At 41.5% G+C, this 26120-nt stretch overlaps 1 protein-coding gene and 1 long non-coding RNA gene across 2 annotated transcripts; one reads left to right on the top strand and one right to left on the bottom strand.

The window, feature by feature from the left end:
- Nucleotides 1-22594, top strand: LOC146354160 (myosin-1B-like). The gene is made up of 38 exons (XM_084838293.1): nucleotides 1-204; nucleotides 298-441; nucleotides 528-684; nucleotides 3141-3168; nucleotides 3264-3381; nucleotides 3473-3565; nucleotides 5845-5908; nucleotides 6181-6279; nucleotides 6390-6493; nucleotides 7250-7388; nucleotides 9171-9289; nucleotides 9454-9603; nucleotides 10424-10594; nucleotides 11091-11397; nucleotides 11523-11593; nucleotides 12247-12334; nucleotides 12431-12548; nucleotides 12870-12993; nucleotides 13078-13214; nucleotides 13330-13585; nucleotides 14247-14489; nucleotides 14590-14766; nucleotides 14849-14994; nucleotides 15090-15180; nucleotides 15275-15664; nucleotides 16316-16442; nucleotides 16694-16812; nucleotides 17066-17262; nucleotides 17625-17808; nucleotides 17915-18080; nucleotides 18350-18474; nucleotides 18682-18990; nucleotides 19081-19284; nucleotides 19803-19928; nucleotides 20018-20188; nucleotides 21326-21430; nucleotides 21532-21627; nucleotides 22311-22594. The coding sequence occupies exons 1-38, from the start codon at nucleotides 1-3 to the stop codon at nucleotides 22464-22466; spliced, it is 5823 nt and encodes a 1940-aa protein (XP_084694419.1). The 3' UTR covers nucleotides 22467-22594.
- Nucleotides 11731-17778, bottom strand: LOC146354161 (uncharacterized). The gene is made up of 4 exons (XR_014788316.1): nucleotides 17593-17778; nucleotides 15629-15772; nucleotides 13313-13439; nucleotides 11731-13107 (listed from the first exon to the last, which is right to left on the bottom strand). It is a non-coding gene; the product is annotated as an uncharacterized LOC146354161 (long non-coding RNA).
- Nucleotides 22595-26120: the final 3526 nt, after the last annotated feature.

Below are 26120 nucleotides of genomic sequence, written 5' to 3'. Positions count from 1 at the left end.
ATGTCTTCGGACGCTGAGATGGCCGTCTTCGGGCCAGCTGCATCTTTTCTCCGTAAGTCAGAAAAGGAGAGAATTGAGGCTCAAAATAAGCCCTTTGATGCCAAGACAGCAGTCTTTGTGGTGGATCCTAAGGCCTCCTTTGTGAAAGGCACTGTTCAGAGCAAGGAAGCCGGGAAGGTCACTGTCAAGAAAGATGGTGGAGACGTGAGTAGAGAAACACCAATGTATACAGAAAAATTAAACATCTTTGTTTTCTTCTTTATGCTTTTTGCTGAATGGTCTCTTGTTTCCTTGTAGTCTGTGACTGTCAAGGATGACCAAGTCTTTCCTATGAACCCTCCCAAATTTGATAAAATTGAGGATATGGCCATGATGACCCATCTTAACGAACCTGCTGTCCTGTATAACCTCAAAGAGCGTTATGCGGCCTGGATGATCTATGTGAGAACAGTTTGACATTTACGATTCATATCACAGTATAGAATATTATTTCACAGATAAGCCAATTAACTATCTTTTCTTTACAGACCTACTCAGGTCTCTTCTGTGTCACTGTCAATCCTTACAAGTGGCTGCCAGTATATAATCCTGAGGTGGTTAATGCCTACAGGGGCAAAAAGCGTCAAGAGGCCCCTCCCCACATCTTCTCCATCTCTGACAATGCCTATCAGTTCATGTTAACTGGTGAGTAGGTCAACCTACATCAAAGTGACTACAGAGCAGCAGTTTCCTAGACTTTTATTATTAAATTTATGTATTAAATTTCTTTATCACCCATCTGGCTGGTTACCCAGCCACTCTACTCTTGTCTTGACCACAGTACAATTTAAAACAGTAAAATTACACATTAAAACATCGTATTTATAAAAATACCCTAACCCACCCCAAATGCCTGCCTGACAACTAAGTTTTCAATGCATGGTGGAAGCTCATTAAAGAGGAGGCATGGTGGAGTTCCCTAGGGAGGGAGTTCCACAGAGTGGGGGCCACCACAGAGAAGGCCCAGTCCCTTGTCCTCACCAGACTAGCTACCCTGGCTGATGGGACAGAGAGAAGGCCATCTGAGGCTGATCTTGTTGAGCGGCCTGTCTGGTGTTGCTGGAGGCGCTCCTTGAGATAGGCTGGGTCGGAACTGTATAGGGTTTTAAAGGTCAAAACCAACACCTTGAATTTGGCCCAGAAATCAACTGGTAACCAGTGCAACTCCTTCAGCACTGGAGTGATGTGATCACGCCGGCGGCTGCTTTTAATTAGGCGAGCTGCCGCCTTCTGCACCAGCAGCAGCTTCCGAACTGTCTTCAAGGGTAACCTTGAAATTACAGTAGCATTACAGTAGTCTAGACTAGAGGAGACCAGGGCATGTACTACTGATGGGAGCAGATGGTCAGGAGGGTAGGGGTGCAGCCACTGTATCAGATGGAGTTGGTACAGCACTGTCTGGCTCACAGCTGACACCTGAGCCTCTATGGACAACTGGGAGTCTAAAATGACCCCCAGGCTGTGGACCTGGTCTTTCAAGGGTAGCCATACCCCATTCAACACCAGATCAACATGCCCCATCCTCCTCTTATCTCCCACCAAAAGTACCTCAGTCTTGTCAGGGTTCAGCTTCAGCTTATTCCTCCCCATCCAGCCACTCACCATCTTGAGACACTTGGACAGGGATTCTATGGCCAACCTTGGTGAGGATTTGAATGAGAGGTAGAGCTGCATGTCATCCACACATTGATGACACTGCACCTCAAATCTCCTGATGATAGCCCCCAGCGGCTTCACCTAGATGTTAAATAGCATCAGGGAGAGGATGGAACCCTGTGGCATCCCACAAGTGAGTGGCCATGGGTCCGACACCTCCTCTCCCAGTGCTACCCTCTGGTACCTGCTGGAGAGGAAGGACTGGAACCACCATAATATGATGTCTCCAATGCCCAACCTTTCTGGGCAGTCCAGGAGGATACCGTGGTCCCCGGTATCAAAAGCCACTGAGAGGTCGAGGAGAACAAGGAAGGAGCATTCACCCCTGTCCAAAGCCCTCCTCATATTATCCACTAAAGCGACCAAGGCTGTTTCTCTTCCGTGCCCAGGCCTGAAGTCTGATTGAAATGGATCTAGATAATCGGCTTCTTCCAAGCGTGCCTTTAACTGCATCGCCACCACCCGGCTGAGGGCTTCTTCACACAGAACTTTTATCTTGCTATTGAGATAGGTTACTCACAGACCTTTGTGGGTCCTTTAGATGACATCATCAACCTCCAGGGCGTCTCCCACACTAAATGACTTTTATTCTGTTTTTTAAAAGATCAGAGATAACAAGCTATCAAATTATAGCACTTGAGTTCCCCTTGAGTTCCCTCGTGAAAAGAGGAAAACCTGCAATAAGAGGAGCTAGACCACAGCGCCATCTAGCGGCTGTATAATGAAACATATGGAAGACTCAGATAAGGGGGGAAAGGGGGAGGGAAGGAAGCACATGTAAATGGTGTCCATCATGATCCTGCATTTAAAACAGAAGCAGAAAGCCCTGTTTTAAATGTGGGAATTTATGCTGGTGTAGAGATGCTCTGAGTCAATATCCTTTCGAGACAGCATCATGCATTACCAGTTGTCGCAAAGGATTATGTCTGTGGTCATCAAAGCTCTAAGAAAAGAGACCTTCATTCAAATGTCCTCTAAAAGTTCTAAGTCCTAATTGTACTATGGCAATATTTTAGGTTTTTCTCCTTCTTTATTGCTTTGTTAATTCTGTTTGCTTATTTGCAATATTAGTATCAGGTTAAAATTCAGTACTGTGTATAGTAGGATCTTGCTTGGAAGGAAGAGGTACAAAATGCATAGGAAGGAACTATAGATAAGAGCAGTCAGATTCAAACTTATGGCATGCATGATAGAAGAAGCAGCGTTGGTTACCCATGATGACTGATAATGAGTTGATAAACTTCTCCCCCCCTCCCCTTTTCATGGATATGCTGTAGCTTCAGCAACTGTCCACATGGGGTTTTAAAATGAAGGGGAAAATACAAAGAGGCTATTCAGATTCTAGATAACCATAACCTAAGATTAGCAGGCTATCCTAGTGTATGAATAGTGGTATGAATAGTGTTTATTTCCATTTCAGTTCTACTGTTTCTTTGTTTTTCTAGATCGTGAGAATCAATCTATCCTGATCACGTAAGTATGCTTCTAAAAAGTATGCTTCTGGTCCAAACAAGCTTTGCTGTGCAGTGCACTGGCTGACCATGTGCCCTTTCCATCTGTGTTGACAGTGGAGAATCTGGTGCTGGAAAGACTGTGAACACGAAACGTGTCATTCAGTATTTTGCAACAATTGCTGCAGCTACTGATAAGAAGAAGGAGGAACCACAGCAAACTGGCAAGCTAAAGGTGAGCTCCATATTTGGGAGGAAGTCAAACTTTCCTTTTTGTTAACTGCTGCTGATTTAAAATTGATAACTTGGCAATTGCACTTTTGCAGGGGACCCTTGAAGATCAAATCATCAGTGCCAACCCCTTGCTGGAGGCCTTTGGGAATGCCAAGACTGTGAGGAATGACAACTCTTCCCGCTTTGTAAGTCTTATTTTCAGAAATGTGTTGGAGATTGTATCAACGGGACATTTTCAGTCCTTAGTTTTGGGTCACCTTTCCTGGCATTCAGTGATGAAAAGTAAACAGGGCCAACATGATGCAGTAGTATCATCATCATCATTTCTATACCACCCCATAGCGGAAGCTCCCAGGGAGGTTTATAGAAGTTAAAATAAAGTGTTACATTTGGGCATGAGTAGTCTTAGCTATATCACTGCTTTTTTCATGCTAACCCTATCTTACACAGGTATTGTGAGGATAAATGGATTAAGAACCGTAATGCACACAGTGTGCTGAAAAATGGAAATTGTAGATAGCAGAAAGTATAAGAGGCAAATATCAGTGTGCATACTGATGTACAGAGAGCCAGCGTGGTGTAGTGGCGGGAGTGTTGGACTGGGAGCCGGGAGATCTGGGTTCTAGTCCCCACTCAGCCATAGAAGCTCACTGGGTGACTTTGGGCCAGTCACTGACTCAGCCCAACCCACCTCACAGGGTTGTTGTTGTGAAAATGGAGAGGAGGAGGCTAATGTAAGCTGCCTTGGGTTCCTTGCAAGAGGAAAAAAGGCGGGATATAAATGCAATAAATAATAATAATAGTAATAATAATAGTAATAATAATAATACATAAGCAGAATCCTAAAAGATCACACTCATTTCCTTTTCTGAAGATGCTCCTACAAATTTAATGGCTTTTTCATGCAAGCACATAGTTCTTTATACACAACCTGCTTTTGCAGCAACAATAAAGTGGCAGACACAGACACTGGATGAAATGCCATCACAATTTTTATTAAATACAATAGTATGAAGGTTGAGACTGGTTAAAAGATGGAGGTGCACGAAAGGAACTGGGCTGGTTGTCCATGCTGTTTGTGGCCCTTGGATGCCATGCTCTTGTTTGATCCATGCTTGGTCACTTGTATGGCCAAAAATGCAGGCTGGAAGGCCTGGGAGAGGCCTTTTATAACCTTGAAATCTCACAGTAGGGCTGAAATCCCACCCCTGTGATATTTCAGTCCTCCCACATGACTGGCCTCTGGGAGGCTGAGAGATCTGCCTCTTCTCTGGTATGCCACAACCCTCTGTGAGAGCAATTGCTATGGTTCAGAGGGCCCTTTCTGTCTGAAATTTATTAAGGACACTAAACTCTCAACATTGCAAAAAGAATACTTCTACTGTTGCTGCTAGTGTAATTTACCAGTGACATATTGCCACCATTGTACTAGGTGCCGGAAAGAACATGGAAGTGACACAATCCCTCTGAAAGGGCATAGGTTTTTAGGAGATGGATTGACCAAGATGGGAGAGGAACTGCAGAGTGATACCTAAGTAGTAAATGGGGTAGCAGAGAGTCAGGTGGGTGGAAATGCAAGAAAGGTGAGGTAAGGATGCTCCAGGGAATCCTTTGTTATAAACTGTGGCTAGTATTCAGAGGCATGCTTCAGATGAGTTCAAGGGCCTGGGACAGCCCAGTGGGCATGCCAATTTTATATAAGCACAATTTGTCTCTTCTTTCTCATGTTCATTAAACTTTGTGCTAGTTGGGCAAATAAACTGAGTGAAAATAATACAGAAGGTGAAATGTTAGAAAATAGCCATCAATTTGATTTTGTTTAAACCCACTGTTATTTGTTCTATATTATGCAACTGAAATTATCCACTTTCATCTTGTCTCATTAAATAAAGAGCACACTCATAAATAAATTGTTGAGCTTTTCTATCATATTCATCTCACGTTGACATTTTCTCTCAGAATAATCAATCCTTAGCTATCATCATTCCAAATGGCCAGTTTTATTTGCGTAAAATATAGCTTAATAATAGTTTATCTTACTTAGTTATCATAAATATTATCATACATATTATTAAAATAAAATTCATTCTAATGTGGTTTATTTTTGCCATTGTATATTTTGCATACTAACAACAGTAAGCTTTTTCTTTTTCTTAAACTGCTGAGCTAGATTAGGGATCATAAAGCATCTGCTAAGTATTTCTTAAATTACATAGCATTTGATATTATATCTGCAAGGCTGAAAAGGAAGAACCAAGAGAGCTTTGATCCAACATAGGATAATACATCTAAGATCTTCTTGGTTCTTTCTTTTCATGATGTATTTAATAGTGGTGGTTGATGTACACTATTATTGTCCTATCTTAAATATATCACATTATGAAAATAGCACTGTGAAGTTAATGAAATACATGCAAAATCTGGTTTAAATATCTTGTACTTAGGTACCATTTCTCCCCCATAGGGTAAATTCATCAGAATCCACTTTGGCACTACAGGCAAACTGGCTTCTGCAGACATTGAGACATGTAAGAAACTTTGCTAGAACGTCTTTCTTCCTGGTTTCCCTCCTTCCTTCCTGGCTAATCACTACTGTTTGGTGGGATGTTGGGAGCCCAGTTTTGCTAGGAAACAGGGCACACAGGGACGACTCTCCTGACATGTGTGGTGGTAGCAGCAGGGGGAGACTGGGGGAGCCAGGGCACCTGTAGTGGGCCACATGCAGTCACAGGTTGTCCACCCTTGCTTGAGGTTGGTCTTTCTTTCTTTCATGGCTAATTATACATCATTGCCTTGCCAGATCTGCTGGAGAAATCCAGAGTTACTTTCCAGCTAAAAGCTGAAAGAAGCTACCACATCTTTTATCAGATCATGTCCAACAAGAAGCCAGAGCTGATTGGTAGGAAGAGAAGCATCTGTTTTGGTGGCTACGGCTACTAAGATCTTGTGCTGATGCTTGATTATGCAGAGGATGAAAATAAACCCAAGTCTGTGTTTCTCCTTATTCAGAAATGCTTCTGATTACTACCAACCCATATGACTATCACTTTGTGAGTCAGGGTGAGATCTCTGTTGCCAGCATAGATGATCAGGAAGAGCTGATGGCAACTGATGTAAGTTTCTTATGAATCTGACCACATGGAGTATTCATTTGAGTAGACTAGCACTAATTTTCAGCGTAACCTTTTCAGTGGATATGGGGTTGGGGTGTATTTGTGGATCCTCCTTTTGGGGAGACATTCTAGAAAATTTGGGACGTGAGAGGCTTTCTAGGAATAGCAGTGGCAGCAGCAGTGTCCTCCTCCTCCTGTCTTTCTTTTAAACATAGCCTTGCAGAAGTGACAGCAGGGATCCTGCCAGCCTTGGAACAATGCTGAATCATGATGTAGGGTCATTCCAGGAGCAGTGTGTGTGAAATGACAGGTCCCAGTGGTGGCTAGTGGAGCCATTTTTTACCCACGGTGCCCCTAGAGCGACACTACATTAAAACTCTCCAGAGGGGTAGCCGTGTTAGTCTGTTGCAGCAAAAACAACAAAGAGTCTTGTGGCACCTGCATCTGATGAAGTGGACAGTGGCCACCAAAGCTTATGCCAGAATTAATTTGTTCGTCTTTAAGATGCCACAACTCTCTTTGTTGTTTTTACTATATTCATTTATTATAATATATAAATGTATGATTTATAATATATAAATATATTAAGACATAATGCTGTTCCAGGAGGGGAGACTGTGGGGGGAAATCGCAGGCCACTAATTGCCAAAATGGTCTGCCAAATTCTCTGCCTCCCAACGGAGCAGTTAGTTTGAAGGAGCAGTTTTGACTTAGCATTAGATCAGACACAATGTTGACTATTGATTCAATTGACAGGAAGCCATTGACATCCTGGGCTTCAATGCTGATGAAAAGACAGCCATTTACAAGCTGACAGGAGCTGTAATGCACTACGGGAACATGAAGTTCAAGCAGAAGCAGCGTGAGGAGCAGGCTGAGCCAGACGGCACTGAAGGTATTTGGAAGACTTGTGGCAAGATTCTTGGAAATTCCAGAAGGAATCAACTCATTCTATGGAAATTTGTCTTAAAAAATCCAAAACACATGGGAACCCTCAGTTGCAAAGTCACCCAAGTCATATTTCCGTAATATTGTAAAAGACATGGTTGTAATACCCACCCTCTTAGATACAACTGAAACTTGGCACATTATTGCATCCTCCCCCAACCTGGGGAGGTGTCTCCATGAGCGATTTACTGCAAGTTTACTGCGTTTGGAGGTCGTTTGGGGCACATGGCATCGTGGCCATCTCACAGCCACCCTGGAGTTTTGTGCCGACCCCCCGGCTTTTCTGAGACTACTTTTAATCTCAAAATCGTGCATTTGAACAGCAGTAGCTACACCCCTATAGCTATGTAGCACTGTAGCACTATCGCGAAATAGTGCATTTGTACAGGAGTGCCTATACCTGCTATTCTGCTACTGTGGTTTCAGAGGGGCAGGCTCTCTAAGTGCTGACGTGGATGAGACTCCACCCGGTAGCCACCCAAACAATTCATGGTAAACTGCTGTGAGACCTGCTGAGAGCCCCATGCTAGCTTTGGGATAATCCAGGCTTTCAAAGCCCAGGCATCCCCAGACAAAGCAGCTTCGACTGCAGTAAAAACCGCAGTAAAGTAGGAAGCGAACTAAACCCATCGCTGTGGAGATTCCCCCCTGGTGCCCTCCAGATGTTTTGGACCTCAGCTCCCAGCAGCCCCAGCCAGCCTGGCCAGTGGTCAGGAATGCTGGGAGTTGTAGTCCATTGGGGGGGGAAGTCTGCTTTGTTGTTATAGTCTATGTATTCACTTGTCTATCTGCAGAATAGCTGCCATTGGTTAGTGACAGGACAAACCTACTATTCCAAAAATGTATGTTTGTGGGGTTGGATCCAAAGCTGTCCTTTCACATGTGGAACTCACCTTCTACTCACAGAAGGGCTGTTTTACACTTTTTGCTAGAGCATTGCACAAAGTAATATATCCAAAGATGTTATTCCACCTTTCACAAGAGCTTGCACAACCTCCTGCACAAGTAAAAGATCACAAACAGCTATAGAGCCTACCTATTAATACTGCATGAACTCTTGTGCAAACTCTTCTGCAAGAGTTTGTGGAACGGCACTAGTACCTCATTTCCTTCTGATCATGATTCTTTGGCTCCAACTCTTCAGCAGTGTATGCCGAGTCCGAAAGGCAGGCTAGAAATGAACCTAATCTTCCCCCAGAGATTCTTTCCCTAGGGTAATGTGCTGTTGTCTTCCAAGATATTAGGCTCAGTGGACTCTTTTTATACCCTGCATTCAGCAGGTAGAGACTCCAGTCTGATGGCGCTGAAAGAATAGGTTATTATGGAAAATTAGCCATTTTGAGGAAGGAAGGAAATATATGTATGTCAGAGCTTTTTAGAGAGGTTTCTTTTTTTTAAACTATGAGTATTATCAGTTTATTCTGAACTTTGAGGCTCTTGGAAATAGCATGTATGTTTTTTAAAGTTAATATAGTGTTAGTGGAGGCCCATTGCTAGACAGAGTTATGAGTTGTCGCACAACGATCAGATATATTATCCTGTTTCTGTGATGTCACCTCATCCCCACTTGGGCAGGGTCTGTTAAATGTTTTAGGTAAGTCCTAACTATGATGTTTATTGCTTCCATGATCTCACATTGCATGAATACAGTGACATTAGTAACAAATTTAAAATTGACTTTAATTATGCGCCTATGCTGATTATCTCTTTTATTCATGTCTGTGCTCAGTTGCTGACAAGGCTGCCTACCTCACAAACCTCAATTCAGCAGATTTGCTGAAAGCTCTGTGCTACCCTCGAGTCAAGGTCGGCAATGAGTATGTCACCAAAGGCCAAACTGTCCAGCAGGTAATATTATATTAGCCAAAACACATGGTTTGATTTAACTATCACTGCTCCAAGGAGAGGTTAGTCACTGATTAGTAAATAAATCAGTGTCTGCACTAATGATTTAAATCAAACATAGTCCTCTGCTGTACGTAATGACTCCTGCCATTATCTTGTCTTTCCAGGTGTACAATAATGTGGGTGCTCTTGCAAAAGCCATCTATGAGAAGATGTTCTTGTGGATGGTTCTTCGTATTAACCAGCAACTGGATACCAAGCAAGCCAGACAATACTTCATTGGCGTGCTGGACATCGCTGGCTTTGAGATTTTTGATGTAAGGAAACAGGGAGAAAGACAAAGACAAATATGGAAAAGCAGTGTTTTGTTTTGTTTTTATTAATTTTATCACTTTTTGAAGAGCTTCCATAACACAGTGTTAACAAACTTTAACATGGGATTAACATAGCTTTGATTTAACAGCCTAAGCATTAGGGGAGGGCGGTTAATCTCTTTAAAACACAGAGCACTTGCACATGCTTTTAAATATGCAACAGATTGGCGCACATCTGAAAGAAAAGGCATGTCTAAACTGCTTCCAAAAAAGATTTTTGGCATGGGGCTCAAAAGGGTGCTTCCTGGTGCTACCAGTCAAAGGACACTGAGGAGCTATTCTCTTTTCCTCAAAATGGATTTTCTGAGGCAAAAAAATAGAAGCAGCAGTGGAAGGTTACAAATGGAAGACAATATTGTTTTGATCCCCTGTAAATGAGTCAGGGAGATTGCACAATAAAAGCCTTGTCTGGGAGCATTCATACTGGAATGCATATAGTAATTCAAGAACTGAAACATATAAAGGACCAGATAAAACCATAAACATGAAAAGATGTGGTATTTCCATGTTTATGGTTTAATCTGGTCCTTTATATGTTTCAGTTATACATTATATGTTTCTCAGAGGCTGAGAAAAAGATGGCATAAAAGACCATTTAGTGTATGCTATGGACAAGTGGCTACAGATACCCTGTGAAAAGAAGAGAGGAATATTAAGCTGCTGTAGGGATTTTGGGACACTAAATACCCTTGGGCAGTTAATTGTGAACATTAATAAACTCTTCCATTAATAAATAAATAAATCTTCTGTTCTTTTCCCGTAGTACAACAGCTTGGAGCAGCTCTGCATCAACTTCACTAATGAGAAACTGCAACAGTTTTTCAACCACCACATGTTTGTGCTGGAGCAGGAAGAGTACAAGAAGGAGGGAATTGAATGGACTTTCATAGACTTTGGAATGGATCTGGCTGCCTGCATAGAACTCATTGAGAAGGTATGTTTTGCAGTAGTAATATGCTGAAATCCTCTGAAATGTTTTAAGTTGCTGGGAAAAGATCCAATTGATGTCATATATGCACCATTAGGCATGTGCAAGAATAATAATGTGACAGAACTACTCAAGGCGACCTGTTTCATCTGGAAAATTGTCCAAGAATAAACAGAATTCTTCTCATAGTAGGACTCCATAGCAGAACTCCATTCAGTTTATACCACCATGCTCAGATTATTTGATTCTCATAATAACAATACAACAATATATGGGATATCATATGTCTATACATATTTACATTGGTTATTCTGAGTATGGTATAAACTGGAAGGTATATTGCAGTTTTCAGTGGAAAAATGTGCATGCATGCTTGTATTTAGCTCCTTCTCAGTTTCTCCACTCTGACAGAAAACTCTTCATTGACCAATGGACATGTTATTCCAAAGTTCAGTGCTGACTGACTTCTAAGCAATCTCCCTATTGTTGCTGTTCTTTCCAGCCAATGGGCATTTTCTCCATCCTAGAAGAAGAGTGTATGTTCCCCAAGGCAACTGATCAATCTTTCAAGAACAAGCTCTATGATCAGCATCTTGGCAAATCTGCCAATTTCCAGAAACCCAAGCCTGTCAAAGGCAAGCCTGAGGCCCACTTTTCCCTGGTGCACTATGCTGGCACTGTGGATTACAATATCACTGGCTGGCTGGAGAAGAACAAGGACCCCTTGAATGACACTGTGGTGGGGCTCTATCAGAAATCATCCATGAAGACTCTGGCTTTCCTGTTTGCTGACCGGCCTGCAGATGCTGGTAATGACTGTAAAATCAATACTTTGACTAATATATATGTAGAGAGATGTTACTCTGGAAAGAATATGTGTGTGTATACACACATCTAAGACCCATTTAACTTTTTTTCCCCATGTCACTTTCAGAGGGCGGTGGTGGCAAGAAGGCTGCTAAGAAGAAGGGTTCTTCCTTCCAGACTGTGTCTGCTCTTTTCAGGGTACGATATAATGCTATAATGTCTTTTCTTTGTTAAGACCGATAAATGCCTCATGGATTGCCTGTATTTCCATTTCTCAGTATTTCCATGCCAAGCTATCTTGAATATTCTGAAAGAGATCCTGGATATGACTGAATACATGGAATATTTTTTTTTTATTCTTAATTTTTTGGTCACAGATTTAAAAACCATGCCCACATCCTTCCACATAGTTCAAATATGAACAAAGTACATGAAACATACATTCTACTTTGCTTAAAGGATATTGTCTGTCTGTCACTGTAATTATTTATCAGCTAAAGGGTTAAATCCAAACAAGCAATATGCCCTGAGGGGAATTCCTCTTTCCAGCATACAGCTAGACTAAAGGTGTTGATGTTGTCATCATGGACATTCCTACAGTCAAGGAGACAAGCTGCTATTAAACCTAACAGCAACTTGTTTCACTGCAAATGACTACATCCCAAACATCAAAGAAAGATTTAAGCATTTTAAGAACTTGTCATACAAGCCAGACTTTTTATCTCTTTTAGATTGAATGGAGCTGTATCCCCCCTACCCATCCCTGCTTGTTTGCCTGCATACTTAACCTCTGCATGTCTGTATCCTTTCTTTGGATTGTTGTACAACATATGTGCTTTCTGATCCCACAGGAGAATTTAAACAAACTGATGAGCAACCTGAGAAGCACTCACCCCCACTTTGTGCGCTGCATTATCCCCAATGAAACAAAAACACCTGGTAAGGCATTGTGCTATAAAGATATATGGGTGACAGTGTTTGCCTTTCTGTATTATATAGTTTGGTGCTAATTCCTGGTTTGTTTGTTTTTGAAAGGTGCAATGGATCATGAGCTTGTATTGCATCAACTGAGGTGTAATGGTGTGTTGGAAGGCATACGCATTTGCAGAAAGGGATTCCCCAGTAGGATCATCTATGGTGATTTCAAACAGAGGTTAGCTTGGCCTTCCTGTAGAGCTCAATGCTACATATTTCACATGCTTTCTTAATTATTTTTTAACCTTTATCACAGTCTCAGTTGACTACAACATTAGATTCATTGAGTGTTGATGAATACTGCAAACTACATATCCCTTTTAAATCCAGTATTCTTGCTTTGTCAATATCTTCTGAAAATTTTCGGAGATGAATAGTTCATTTTTATGCCCAATACTTCCTTGACATGGTTTCCAGGACAAGTCACCATAACAAATAGCTGTTCATAAAACAGGTGCATTTTATGGCAAGACATCTGTATATTCTCTGTTTTCTCCAGATACAAGGTTCTGAATGCAAGTGCCATCCCAGAGGGACAGTTCATTGACAGCAAGAAGGCTTCTGAGAAGCTTCTTGGATCCATTGATATTGACCACACCCAGTATAAATTTGGACATACCAAGGTATAAACTATCTCTGATGCAAACACCCTTTTCTTAGTGATGTAGAGGTTGGGTGTGACATTCTGTAACTTTTCCTTTCTCCAGGTGTTCTTCAAAGCTGGCCTTTTGGGTCTTCTAGAGGAGATGAGAGATGACAAGTTGGCTCACCTGATAACACGTACACAGGCTATGTGCCGTGGCTTCTTATCAAGGGTGGAGTACAAGAAAATGTTAGAAAGGAGGTATGACATCCCCCCCCCCCGGTGATTATTTAGAAAAGCACTATCAGAGGACATAGTTTGGCGGGACCTGTATTTATTACATGCCATTTAATATGTACCTTAACTTTGTTGATAGAGAGGCCATCTTTACTATTCAGTATAGTGTTCGTTCGTTCATGAATGTCAAACATTGGCCATGGATGAAACTGTTCTTCAAGATCAAGCCCTTGTTGAAGAGTGCTGAATCTGAAAAGGAGATGGCCAACATGAAAGAAGAGTTTGCGAAAACAAAGGAAGAGCTTGCAAAATCTGAGGCAAAACGGAAGGAACTTGAAGAAAAAATGGTGTCTCTGATGCAAGAGAAGAATGACTTGCAGCTCCAAGTCCAGTCTGTAAGCATAATTGGTGACATCATACATTTTTGTTCTATTGACTTATGCCTGGCATAGCTTAGGTATAGGAATTCAAACATTATGGGGAAAATTCTGCTATGAAGGCTGAATTCTAACCCTGAATAAATAGATCTAGCTTTAGTGTTTAGATCTTAGTTTTAAAATCAGCATTTATTCTGGATATCTCCTTTGTTCATCTAAATATGAAACCCTTTTTGGAATACTATTTACATATTCTTGTTTATGCATGTCTAGCATGTGGGAGAGGGAGAGACAGGAACAAGAGAAGGTGACAATGTGATTACAAATCAGGAATGGAGGGAAAATAGTACCTGTGATCCTTTGGCAAGGTTTCCAAGCTTGTTTCTAGATTCTGGAAGCTGTTGACTCATTAACTATCACCTTTGCTTCTATTTAAATATTGAAGTAAATATAATTTGCTTATAAAAATCCTTTAGTGTTAATAATACCATGAGATTGAATAATTAATATAATTTTAAAATTTCAATATAAAGGTTATGTTGAGCTGTAAAATGAGTTACACACTAATATTCCTTAGAAATACAATGGGTATTATTTTCTGCAATGCTGCCTATATTGTTCTCCACCATACAAACCAAACATACTAATAAGATTTTTTAAATGCTACGTTTCTTTTCAGGAAGCTGATGGCTTGGCAGACGCCGAGGAGAGATGTGACCAGCTGATCAAAACCAAAATCCAGCTGGAAGCTAAAATTAAGGAGCTGACCGAACGGGCAGAAGATGAAGAGGAAATGAATGCTGAGCTGACAGCCAAAAAGAGGAAACTGGAAGACGAATGCTCAGAACTGAAGAAAGACATTGATGATCTTGAGTTAACACTGGCCAAGGTTGAAAAGGAGAAGCACGCCACAGAAAACAAGGTACTGACCAGAACATGCCCCAAACGGCAGCAAACAGTCAGAATGTTGTATTGTCATCGCACACGATAAAATGTTGAATTTAATTGTTCACTCCTAAAAGGTGAAAAACCTCACTGAGGAGATGGCCATCTTGGATGAGACTATTGCCAAACTGACCAAAGAAAAGAAAGCCCTCCAAGAGGCCCATCAGCAGACCTTGGATGACCTGCAGGCGGAGGAGGACAAAGTGAATACTCTGACCAAAGCGAAGACCAAGCTGGAGCAACAAGTGGACGATGTAAGCACAACAACATGGAGGAGAACTTTATATTATTACATAGCATAACAGTGGCAGAGTGTTTTGACCTCTTTCTCTTCAGCTTGAAGGGTCTCTGGAGCAAGAAAAAAAGATTCGCATGGACCTTGAAAGAGCCAAGAGGAAGCTTGAAGGGGATCTGAAGCTGTCCCAGGAATCCTTAATGGATTTGGAAAACGATAAGCAGCAGCTTGATGAAAAGCTAAAGAAGTAAGTAAAGTCTGCTGTGGAAAACCACTTGGGAGGTCTTTGTGCCACACAACATTTGACTTGGATGCTAACACATTTTGATTTGCTATAAAAAGGAAAGACTTTGAAATCAGCCAGCTCCAAAGCAAAATTGAAGATGAGCAAGCCTTGGGCTCCCAGCTTCAGAAGAAGATCAAGGAGTTACAGGCAAGTCAAGCACACGTTGGCTCCATTGTGACTGGGAGAATTAATTCATCTGGGAGGATATTTTGAATGTTAATGGCTGCTTCTCTTCTCCTAGGCCCGTATTGAGGAACTGGAGGAAGAGATTGAGGCTGAGCGTGCATCTCGGGCCAAGGCAGAGAAGCAGCGGGGTGATCTTTCCAGGGAACTTGAAGAGATCAGTGAGCGTCTGGAGGAAGCTGGTGGGGCAACAGTAGCTCAAATTGAGATGAACAAAAAACGTGAGGCAGAATTCCAGAAAATGCGCCGGGACCTTGAAGAGGCCACTCTGCAGCATGAAGCTACAACGGCTGCCCTCCGCAAGAAGCATGCAGACAGTGCTGCTGAACTTGGGGAACAAATTGACAACCTGCAGCGAGTCAAACAGAAGTTGGAGAAAGAGAAGAGTGAGTTTAAGATGGAGATTGATGACCTTGCTAGCAATATGGAGTCTGTCTCCAAATCCAAGGTATGCTACAACAATTTGTAAAGCCAGTATAAAGATATTGGGCATATATTTGTGTAGCTGTATACTAGATTGTAGTCAAAGATTGTGATTCTTGAAATATTTCAGCATCTGTGAAAAACAAATAAAGAATAAAATTTTAAAAAATTATTTAGAAAATTATCAAAATATATTAAGCTAGTGACAAGTAAACATGTTCAAAAACATCAAAAGAATTTCAGTATTACAAGGAGTGCAGGATTTCAGTATTACAAGGGGTGCAGGATTTCAGTATTACAAATAATAAATATGCAGTAGATTAGCACTTCTATCTATCCATATTTAATACACCTATTTGTAAAATGAGCAACTTTTAATACAATCCATCTGGGGTGTGTGTGTGTGTGTGTGTGTGTGTGTGTTTATAGGCCTGTATTTTTCTCCTTTGTGGAGTATAATAATGTATCAGATATCAGTGCTTTTTTTTTTTTTTGCAGATTCTTTTACATTATTCAATACGTTCAACATTGTCCAGTGCTTCTGGATTACATTCCCCCTCTATACTACACATCAGACATCCTTACTAAACAATAAAAAAAATACTATATATTACTTGAATGCAAAGCACAGTGGAGTCAGCTAATATGACCTTTTCTTTTGCCTGCACACATTTAGGCCAATCTTGAAAAGATGTGCCGCACCCTAGAAGATCAGCTCAGTGAGCTTAAAACCAAAGAGGAAGAGCACCAGCGTACGATTAACGATCTGAATGCTCAAAGAGCTCGTCTGCAGACAGAAGCAGGTAGGATGCTCAAGCAAATGGCAGTGATGCTAGAGGTATTTTTGAGAAGCGCATTGCTTGTTCTGAAAAAGACAACCATCTGTTTTTCTACTTAATAGGCTTGCTATGGATACTGTCATGTCAAACAATTGCCTGAACTGTTTACTGTTGGAAAATGATTAAACTCTAGGTTTTCTCTATTTTAGATAATAATTTAAATGTAATTTTTTGTTTCACTTCTGTTAAACCCTATTCTATATTCTCTGCTTCAGGTGAATACTCACGACAAGTAGAAGAAAAAGATACTTTGATCTCCCAACTCTCCAGAGGCAAGCAAGCTTTTACTCAACAAATAGAAGAACTGAAGAGACAACTTGAGGAAGAGATAAAGGTGCGGTTGGACTTTGAATCAAGAGTTTCTTTTACTGTCTTTCATAACATCAGAAATGTGTGCCAGAGACACATGGTGGTTTCTTTTTCACAGTCTCCCTAATACAAGACTTGCCCCACTTGTATATCGATTATTACTTTATGCATCCCATTCTCTATGGGCATATGTTTTCTGAGAGATCATCCTGCACTTTCCTGTTACGGTGGCTGCTCTGAATATTTGCATAATTTATAATACTATGTTAACTCTATAGGCCAAGAATGCACTGGCCCATGGCTTGCAATCTGCTCGCCATGACTGTGACCTCCTTCGAGAACAATATGAAGAGGAGCAGGAAGCCAAAGCTGAGCTCCAACGTGCCCTGTCCAAGGCAAATAGTGAAGTTGCCCAGTGGAGGACCAAATATGAGACTGATGCCATTCAGCGCACTGAGGAACTGGAGGAGGCCAAGTACGTACAACGGGAGGGCCAATTACTTGCTTCCTAAGAGTTTTGGGAAGTGCCAAACAAGTAGTTTTATTGCTAGAATTAGAGAACTCCATGCATTACAGTAACAGCTACTTGGTGGAGGAATTAGAACAATTTCTCTAGTAAGACAAATGACATATTGCAATTTGTCTGGGCTTAGTTTGTCTCTGAGATACTATTTTGTATTTATACTGAGGTCTTTGGGCTATGGTAATGGCATTTATAATGTTTAGCTTACATTTTCATGTATCTTAAAGAAAATTAATGTAATTAATGATTCATTAGACAACTGCATACAACTGAATACTTCACCTTTAATGAATGCTGTGATTACATTTCACCAGGAAAAAGCTTGCCCAGCGTCTGCAGGATGCTGAAGAGCATGTAGAGGCTGTGAATTCCAAATGTGCTTCCCTTGAGAAGACAAAGCAGAGGTTGCAGAACGAAGTGGAGGACCTGATGATTGACGTGGAGAGGTCCAATGCAGCCTGTGCAGCTCTAGATAAGAAGCAGAAGAACTTTGATAAGGTATTGTTGGGGCCATAATACAAAGAATAAAAATAAATATGAGCATATGGCACAAAGGCCTCAGGTTCAATGAACTCGCTGCTTATTTCTTGTTGTTGTTGTGCAGATTCTGGCAGACTGGAAACAAAAATATGAGGAAACGCAGTCTGAACTGGAAGCTTCTCAGAAGGAGTCTCGCTCTCTCAGCACAGAACTGTTTAAAATGAAGAATGCTTATGAGGAATCCTTGGATCACCTGGAAACTCTGAAGCGCGAGAACAAGAACTTGCAGCGTAAGACCATAATTTTCACATAGACACTCAGCCAAACCTGTCCATGTTTATTGTAGTAAGAGGCTTACATCTGATTTATATGCAATTATCTTTCTCTTTAACTATTGATAGGTTCAATCCATCAATTGAAATGAATTAAAACAAATGGCAAAATGTTCATTACTATTAGTGATTGGTAAACTGTACAGTTTGCACTCCCTACATAACCCAACAGGAGAGATTGCTAATCTGTTCTATACCTGTCTGATATTTTTCATGAAAATCAACAGAGGAGATTTCTGACCTCACGGAGCAGGTTGCTGAGGGAGGCAAAGCTATCCATGAATTGGAGAAAGTGAAGAAGCAGATTGAGCAAGAGAAAACAGATCTCCAGAGTGCTCTAGAGGAAGCTGAGGTAGATATGCCATTATAGAATTATTTTGTGGGATAAATCTGGAGACAAAAATGCTATCAACTCTAAACATTGCTCTCTTAGCACTGTCCTAATGGCCACAAATATACAGTGCATTAAAAAGCTACTGATTTTTAATGTTTCCCTACTGAATACACTTTCAGATGATGGCTCCACAATGTGTCTTTTTATTAACCCTTTGAATTTAAGGCCTCACTGGAACACGAAGAAGGCAAGATCCTCCGCATCCAGCTTGAGCTCAACCAGGTGAAGGCTGACATTGACAGGAGAATTGCAGAGAAGGATGAGGAAATTGATCAGCTGAAGAGGAATCACCTAAGAGTGGTAGAGTCCATGCAGAGCACACTGGATGCTGAGATCAGGAGCAGGAATGATGCCATGCGGCTTAAGAAGAAGATGGAGGGAGATCTGAATGAAATGGAAATCCAGCTGAGCCATGCCAACCGCCAAGCTGCTGAGGCACTAAAGAACCTCAGGAACACACAAGGACTGCTCAAGGTACATATATATTTCTATATTCCAGAAAGAGTTGTGATTGTTATTGTGCAAAGAATTCTCCAACAAAAATATCTCAATATCTTTTTTTAGGACACCCAGATACATTTGGATGATGCTTTGAGGAGCCAGGAAGATTTGAAGGAGCAGGTGGCTATGATTGAGCGCAGAGCTAATCTGATGCAGGCTGAGATCGAGGAGCTCCGGGCAGCCCTGGAACAGACAGAAAGAGGCAGAAAAGTGGCTGAACAAGAGCTTCTGGATGCCAGTGAACGTGTGCAACTCCTCCACACACAGGTGAGCTTTTAGTTTTCAGTGTGCTCATAAAATCCCCAGAGGAAGAGGTGAGCTATGCAGTAACCCTGCTGCACAGAACAGGTAAATGAAAGTTAGCTCTTTCTGTGTTCCTGAAGTGCCCATTGCATTGGTAACATATTGCTATCCATTGCTAACATATTGATATACATGTGTCCAGTTATTTTTGTAATGGGATCGGCTACATTTCTACTCCCAATGACCATAAATGGCATGATATGGTCAAGAATCTCCAAAGGACTTCAGTGATTAAATCATCTTCATGCCAATTAACCTTGCACCAGCAAAGTGTTCTGAGGATGTCAGTGTTAAATGTAATAATGTGACAGATTTCTTCAGTATTTATGAACACTTCAACATGAGAGTTGGGGAATTATCATACTCCACATTTTTATTTTTTTTTACCAGCTAACACCCTTCACACAAGCATTGTGTTCATGCTGAAAATAAAGCACCTTGGGGCTAATATCAAAATCTTTTATTTGATTATTTTTAAACAGAACACCAGCTTGATCAACACCAAGAAGAAGCTGGAAACGGATATTGCCCAAATCCAGAGTGAAATGGAAGAGACTATTCAAGAAGCTCGCAATGCAGAAGAGAAGGCCAAGAAGGCCATCACTGATGTGAGTTCAGGGGAATTTCCTTTGAAATATTGCTCCATTTATACCTGGCACGCATGGCTTTCTGAATTGGTTGGTTCTTTTCTTAATAGGCAGCCATGATGGCAGAGGAGCTGAAGAAGGAGCAAGATACCAGTGCACATCTAGAGAGGATGAAGAAGAACCTGGACCAGACTGTGAAGGACCTGCAGCTCCGTCTGGATGAGGCAGAGCAGCTGGCACTGAAAGGAGGGAAGAAACAGATCCAGAAACTGGAGGCCAGAGTGCGTATACCTCAAATATGAGCACTTTTTGCATGCATTTTGAATCTTATGTACTAATTCTCCACACCTTTATGAGCCTGTCTATTTGTCTGTCCATCTTCTCTGCCTGAATGACTTTGCCCATGTGGGTAGGAGAGGTACTATCTGAAAGTTCAGAGGTAGGCAGTGGTTAGGGAAAGCTTTCCCTTCCTTCAGACCATACATCAGTATCTTTGTGACATCGGAAGTCATTACTTCATGCTCCACACTCATCTTGGACCTATTTGCATGCTTAGAAACCAGCACATCTCACACTAAAGAAAGGGTCAGAGACTGTTGGTCTTAACAGACTTGGAAACAAAAGAATAAATGCTGGCATACAGAGATGAGTAACAATGAACCAGAACCACTGGGACCCAAAGCACACATTACTTTAAAGATGAAGCAAGCACACATGCCTTTTTTTCATTTTTAATTCTACAGTAGCATTGGAGAAAGTTTTTTTAAAAAACTTCCTCCCACTGTGGTTCTGATCTGGATTGGAGGGCGGTGCCTGCCATTTATATTGCCAGTAATTCATTAAAGCAAATGAGTAACGATTTGGTAGTACAAATTGCAGGTGTGTGGGGTCCGATCAAGATCACAGCAGGGGGTAGAAAAGATTAAAGCCCGCAACTTCCCACACTAGGGTCCTGATCCAGATTGGTTATTACTCTAGAGTAAAAAAGAGAAAACAACATAGTTGCTTGCTATGTATTTAAAGTAATGTGTGCTTTGGCCCTGAGTGAGAGTGCAGGACTTGGGGAAACAGGGACACATTTTCCAAGGTTTGGGGAATTTGGTGGGCTTCTTGCTAGCATGGCCACAGGGATGGGCTATAGGGGAAGGACTGTAGGGAAGGAGGCAACAGATATAAGAATGCTGACAGAAAAAAAAAGTTCTAAGCAACCAAAAGTGGGATGAACCAGAAGCCAAGAAAAAGAAAGGTGGGGCAAAGACACATGGAAACAGAAGTTGTGGGTGGCATTAATCTACCCACTGAGCTATAGCTAATCTTGATGTCCATATTTCCATACACATTCCCATGATTTAGTGGGCATCTCTAGTGCTAGGATATCAGCGAAAGTGCAAAAAACCCCGTTCATTTTTCTATTTCAGGTTCGTGAGCTGGAAACTGAGTTTGAGAACGAACAGAAGCGCAGTGCTGAGGCTATCAAGGGTGTGCGGAAATATGAGAGAAGAGTAAAGGAAATGACTTATCAGGTGATAACAGAAGCTTTCTTTTACTTTCAAATGCTTTTAGGGAAACTAACAATGGAGTAGGTATCTTGCATGTGAACTGACTCTAGATACTTATTTTTTAGGCAGAGGAAGACCGGAAGAATGTTCTGAGGCTTCAGGATCTGGTGGATAAACTACAGGTCAAAGTAAAATCATACAAGCGACAAGCTGAGGAGGCTGTAAGTATCATGTGGAACACAGTGAAAAAAGTTAGGCTGCACAGGGAATATGTATTGTGCCAACAACACAAACTGATTTAATAATAAAGATTGCTTCCAGATGGATAGCTCCTAGCACTACCAGTCAAAAGATATTGTGCAGCTATTTCCTCTTCTTCTCCTCAGTAGTGGAAAGAAAATGGGAAAAAAGACAGAAGTGGTGGGAAAAAACACGGAACTGTTACAAGTGGTAGACAACAGCATCTGAACTCCCAGGTGTAAAATTCTGTGAATGAGGCAGGGTGATTGCACAATAAAAGACTAATCTGGAAGCACCCAAAGACTAGCATTGAACAGGACATGGTTCATATTACATATGAATCTTGTGATTTTACACTGCTACTCACAAGAGGCTTTATTTATACACTGCCAGCATGCTCTTCTGAACAGCTGGGGGCTGAAGACCCCGTGGACTAGCAGAAGCCTCTCAGCACAAGCGGGAGCTGTCCTCTTCCCTTTAACATCATGGGATTATTTACATCCATGCAGTTTGAACTTTTAGATGAATTTTATGCACTTCAGAATAGTCTGGCAAGAGTTAGGCTGTACTTTTTGCCCAGATTGCTGAGAGATAAACATGATGCCGGCTGTAAAGCAGGAAGGACTGAGCCATACAGCTTTCATATCTGTCTGTCTGTTTACAGGAGGAACAGTCCAATGTGAATCTTTCCAAGTTCCGCAAGATTCAGCATGAGCTGGAAGAGGCCGAGGAGCGGGCTGACATTGCTGAGTCCCAGGTTAACAAACTCAGGGTGAAGACCCGAGAAGTGCATAAGAAGGTTGTTATAAGTGAAGAATAAGGTCACCTAGAAGCTACAAAGTGACTGAAGAGAAGCGCAAAATGTGAAGCTCTTTGTCACTTCCTGTAATTACTGTTCTTTTGTCCTCAGTGTTTAGGAAATAAAGATGGTAGAGAACTTTGCATACTAAAAATGGATGTGGCTTTTCTTTTTAACCTTTTAGTACTAGAGGACTGGTGTAATTTGTGCATTTCTAGGTGATACTCTTAACTCCTCCCTAACATGCATGCATTTCAACACAGTTTTCAGTTACATGAATGATTCTCAGAAACATTATAACAGAATGAATGAGTCAGCATGAAATTGGAGTCTCCTTGTGGTTGAAATTAAGCTTAGTTCTAAGCTTTACAGTACCTTGGGTCTGTTTTTGGCAGAAAGGCAGAACACACATTTTAAAATAAGTGAGTTACATAATACCTGGTTAGTTTAAATAGGCACTAATTGGACACATTTTCATGGTTATATTGAACCCAGGAGTTGAACACAGAAGGGAGGGGCTGTCCTTCTATTGGCCATGAAAATATATAGATGCGTATTACTAGGCAAGGACCTAAGATACTATACTTGTATTATTTATGAAGAAAATGTAGTTCCATGATATGTGTTGTGTCAACTAATTCTGAATTTCAGTGTGCCCTCTGAAGTTTGAACCCAGTGCAAGGGGTTTGGAAAAAAAACAACCCTGATGAGCTCATTTTCTGGCTTACTTTTCTAGTGGAGTTGAGGAGATGCTTAAGCAACCTTATATCAATGAGACTTAACCATACCTATCTCAGCATTGGATGGTGGCCATGGTATGTAAAGGAATGGCTTGGCCTTTAGCCAATCCCTAATGACCCAAGCTGTTGCCAAGGATACAAAGGTTCAAGGGGCAGAAATAGGAGTGTGTTCTAAATAAGCTTTTCACATCATCAGTACTCCTAAAATGTCAAGTACAAATATAAGGAGCTTTTAAATCACCATAAGCATTTTGACTCCCTTCATGGATCACTGCCTTGTTGTGGCGAAGGGGCTTGTGTAACTCAGTGAAGCCATAAGCTATGCCGTGCAGGGCCACTCAAGATGGACAGGTCATGGTGGAGAGTTCTGACAAAATGTGGTCCACTGGAGAAGGAAATGGCAACCCACTCCAGGATTCTTGCCAAGAAAACCCCACGGAATGTATCACAAGGCTAGAAGAGATGACGACGGAAGATGAGCCCCTCGGGTTAGAAGGTGTCCAATATACTACTGGGGAAGAGCAGAGGGAATTTCCAAGTAGCGCCAGAAAGAGTGAAGTGGCTGGGCCAAAGCCAAAAGGACACTCAGCTGTGGATGTGTCTGGTGGTGAAAAGAAAGTCCGATGCTGTAAAGAACAATTTTGTTTAGGAACCTGGAATGTAAGATCAATGAATCAAGGTAAGCTGGAGGTGGTCAAACATGAGATGGCAAGATTGAACATCAACATCTTGGGAATCAGCGAACTAAAATAGACAGGCATGGGCGAATTTAATTCAGGTGACCATCATATCTACTACTGTGGGCAAGAATCCCTTAGAAGAAATGGAGTAGCACTCATAGTCAACAAAAGGGTGGGAAAAGCAGTACTGGGGTACAATCTTAAAAATGATAGAATGATCTCAGTACGAATCCAAGGCAAACCATTCAACATCACAGTAATTCAAGGCCCCAACCACTGAGGCTGAAGAAGCTGAGGTTGATCGGTTCTATGAAGACCTACAACATCTTCTAGAACTAACACCAAAACAAGATGTCCTCTTCATCATAGGGGATTGGAATGCTAAAGTAGGAAGTCAAGAAATCACCGGGATAACAGGCAAGCATGGCCTTGGCGTACAAAATGAAGCAGGACAAAGGCTAATAGAGTTTTGCCAAGAGAACACGCTGATCATAGCAAACACTCTTTTCCAACAGCACAAGAGGTGACTCTACACATGGACATCACCAGATGGTCAATATCGGAATCAGATTGATTATGTCCTTTGCAGCCAAAGATGGAGAAGCTCTATACAGGCAGTAAAAACAAGACCTGGAGCTGACTGTGGCTCAGATCATGAGCTTCTCGTTGCAAAATCTGGGTTAAATTGAAGAACGTAGGGAAAACCACTCAACCATTCAGGTATGATCTAAATCATATCCCTTATGAATAAACAGTGGAGGTGAGGAATAGATTTCAGGGATTAGACCTGATAGACAGAGTGCCTGAGGAACTATGGATAGAGGTCCGTAACATTGTTCAGGAGGCAGCAACTCAATCCATCCCAAAGAAAAAGAAATGCAAGAAAGCCAAGTGGCTGTCTGATGAGGCTTTACAAGTAGCTGAGGAAGGAAGGGAAGCAAAAAGCAAGGGAGAAAGGGGAAGATATATCCAATTGAATGCAGAGTTCCAGAGAATAGCACGGAGAGACAAGAAGGCCTTCTTAAATGAACAATGCAAAGAAATCGAGGAAAACAATAGAATGGGAAAGACTAGAGATCTTTTCAAGAAAATCGGAGATTCCAAGGGAACGTTTTGTGCAAAGACGGGCATGATAAAAGTACAAAGAAGGCAGGGATCTAACAGAAGCAGATGAGATTAAGAAGAGGTGGAAAGAATACACAGAAGAACTATACAGGAAAGATCTGAATGTCCCTGATAGCCATGATAGTGCGGTCACTGAACTTGAGCCGGACATCCTAGAGAGTGAAGTCAAGTGGGCCTTAGGAAGCATTACTAACAACAAAGCTAGCAGAGATGACAGTATTCCAGCTGAGCTATTTAAAATCCTAAAAGATGATGCTGTTAAAGTGCCGCACTCAATATGCCAACACATTTGGAACACTCAACAGTGGCCACAAGACTGGAAAAGGTCAGTTTACATTCCAATTCCAAAGAAGGGCAATGCCAAAGAGTGTTCAAACTACCATACAATTGCGCTCATTTCACATGCCAGCAAAGTTATGCACAAAATCCTACAAGCTAGGCTTCAGCAGCATGTGAACCGAGAACTACCAAAAGTACAAGATGGGTTTCGAAGAGGCAGAGGAACTAGAGATCAAATTGCCAACATTCACTGGATCATGGAGAAAGCAAGAGAATTCCAGAAAAATGTCTCTTTTTCATTGACTACGCTAAAGCCTTTGATTGTGCGGATCACAACAAACTCTGGCAAATTCTTAAAGAGATGGGAGTAGCAGACCACCTTGCCTGTCTCCTGAGAAACCTGTATGAGGGACAAGAAGCAATAGTAAGAACTGGACATGGAACAACCGATTGGTTCAAAATTGGGAAAGGAGTACGACAAGGCTGCATATTGTCGCCCTGCTTATTTAACTTATATGCAGAGTACATCATGAGAAACGCCGGGTTGGATGAATCACAGGTCAGAATTAAGATTGCCGGGAGAATTATCAACAACCGCAGATACGATCTAAACAGCCTCTTGTTGAGGGTGAAAGTGGAGAATGCAAAAGCTGGTTTGAAACTCAACATTAAAAAAACTAAGATCATGGCATCTGGCCCCATCACATCTTGGCATATAGAAGGGGAAGAAATGGAAGCAGTGACAGATTTTATTTTCTTGGGCTCCAAGATCACCGCAGATGGTGACTGTAGCCATGAAATTAAAAGACGCTTGCTCCTTGGGAGGAAAGCTATGGCAAACCTAGACAGCA

The sequence above is a fragment of the Heloderma suspectum genome, chromosome 2 (genome assembly GCF_057233095.1).
Source record: "Heloderma suspectum isolate Gila_16-S chromosome 2, 16-S_ref, whole genome shotgun sequence".
Taxonomy (NCBI): Eukaryota; Metazoa; Chordata; class Lepidosauria; order Squamata; family Helodermatidae; genus Heloderma; species Heloderma suspectum.
The sequence above is the reverse complement of the archived record's forward strand: the minus strand, read 5'-3'. Positions and strand labels throughout refer to the sequence as shown.

Coding starts and splice junctions, on each gene's coding strand:
- LOC146354160 (XM_084838293.1), top strand. CDS start 1: ATGTCTTCGGACGCTGAGATGGCCGTCTTCGGGCCAGCTGCATCTTTT. Junction 6,494..7,249: donor AAGAGCTGATGGCAACTGAT/GTAAGTTTCTTA, acceptor TTCAATTGACAG/GAAGCCATTGACATCCTGGG. Junction 7,389..9,170: donor TGAGCCAGACGGCACTGAAG/GTATTTGGAAGA, acceptor GTCTGTGCTCAG/TTGCTGACAAGGCTGCCTAC.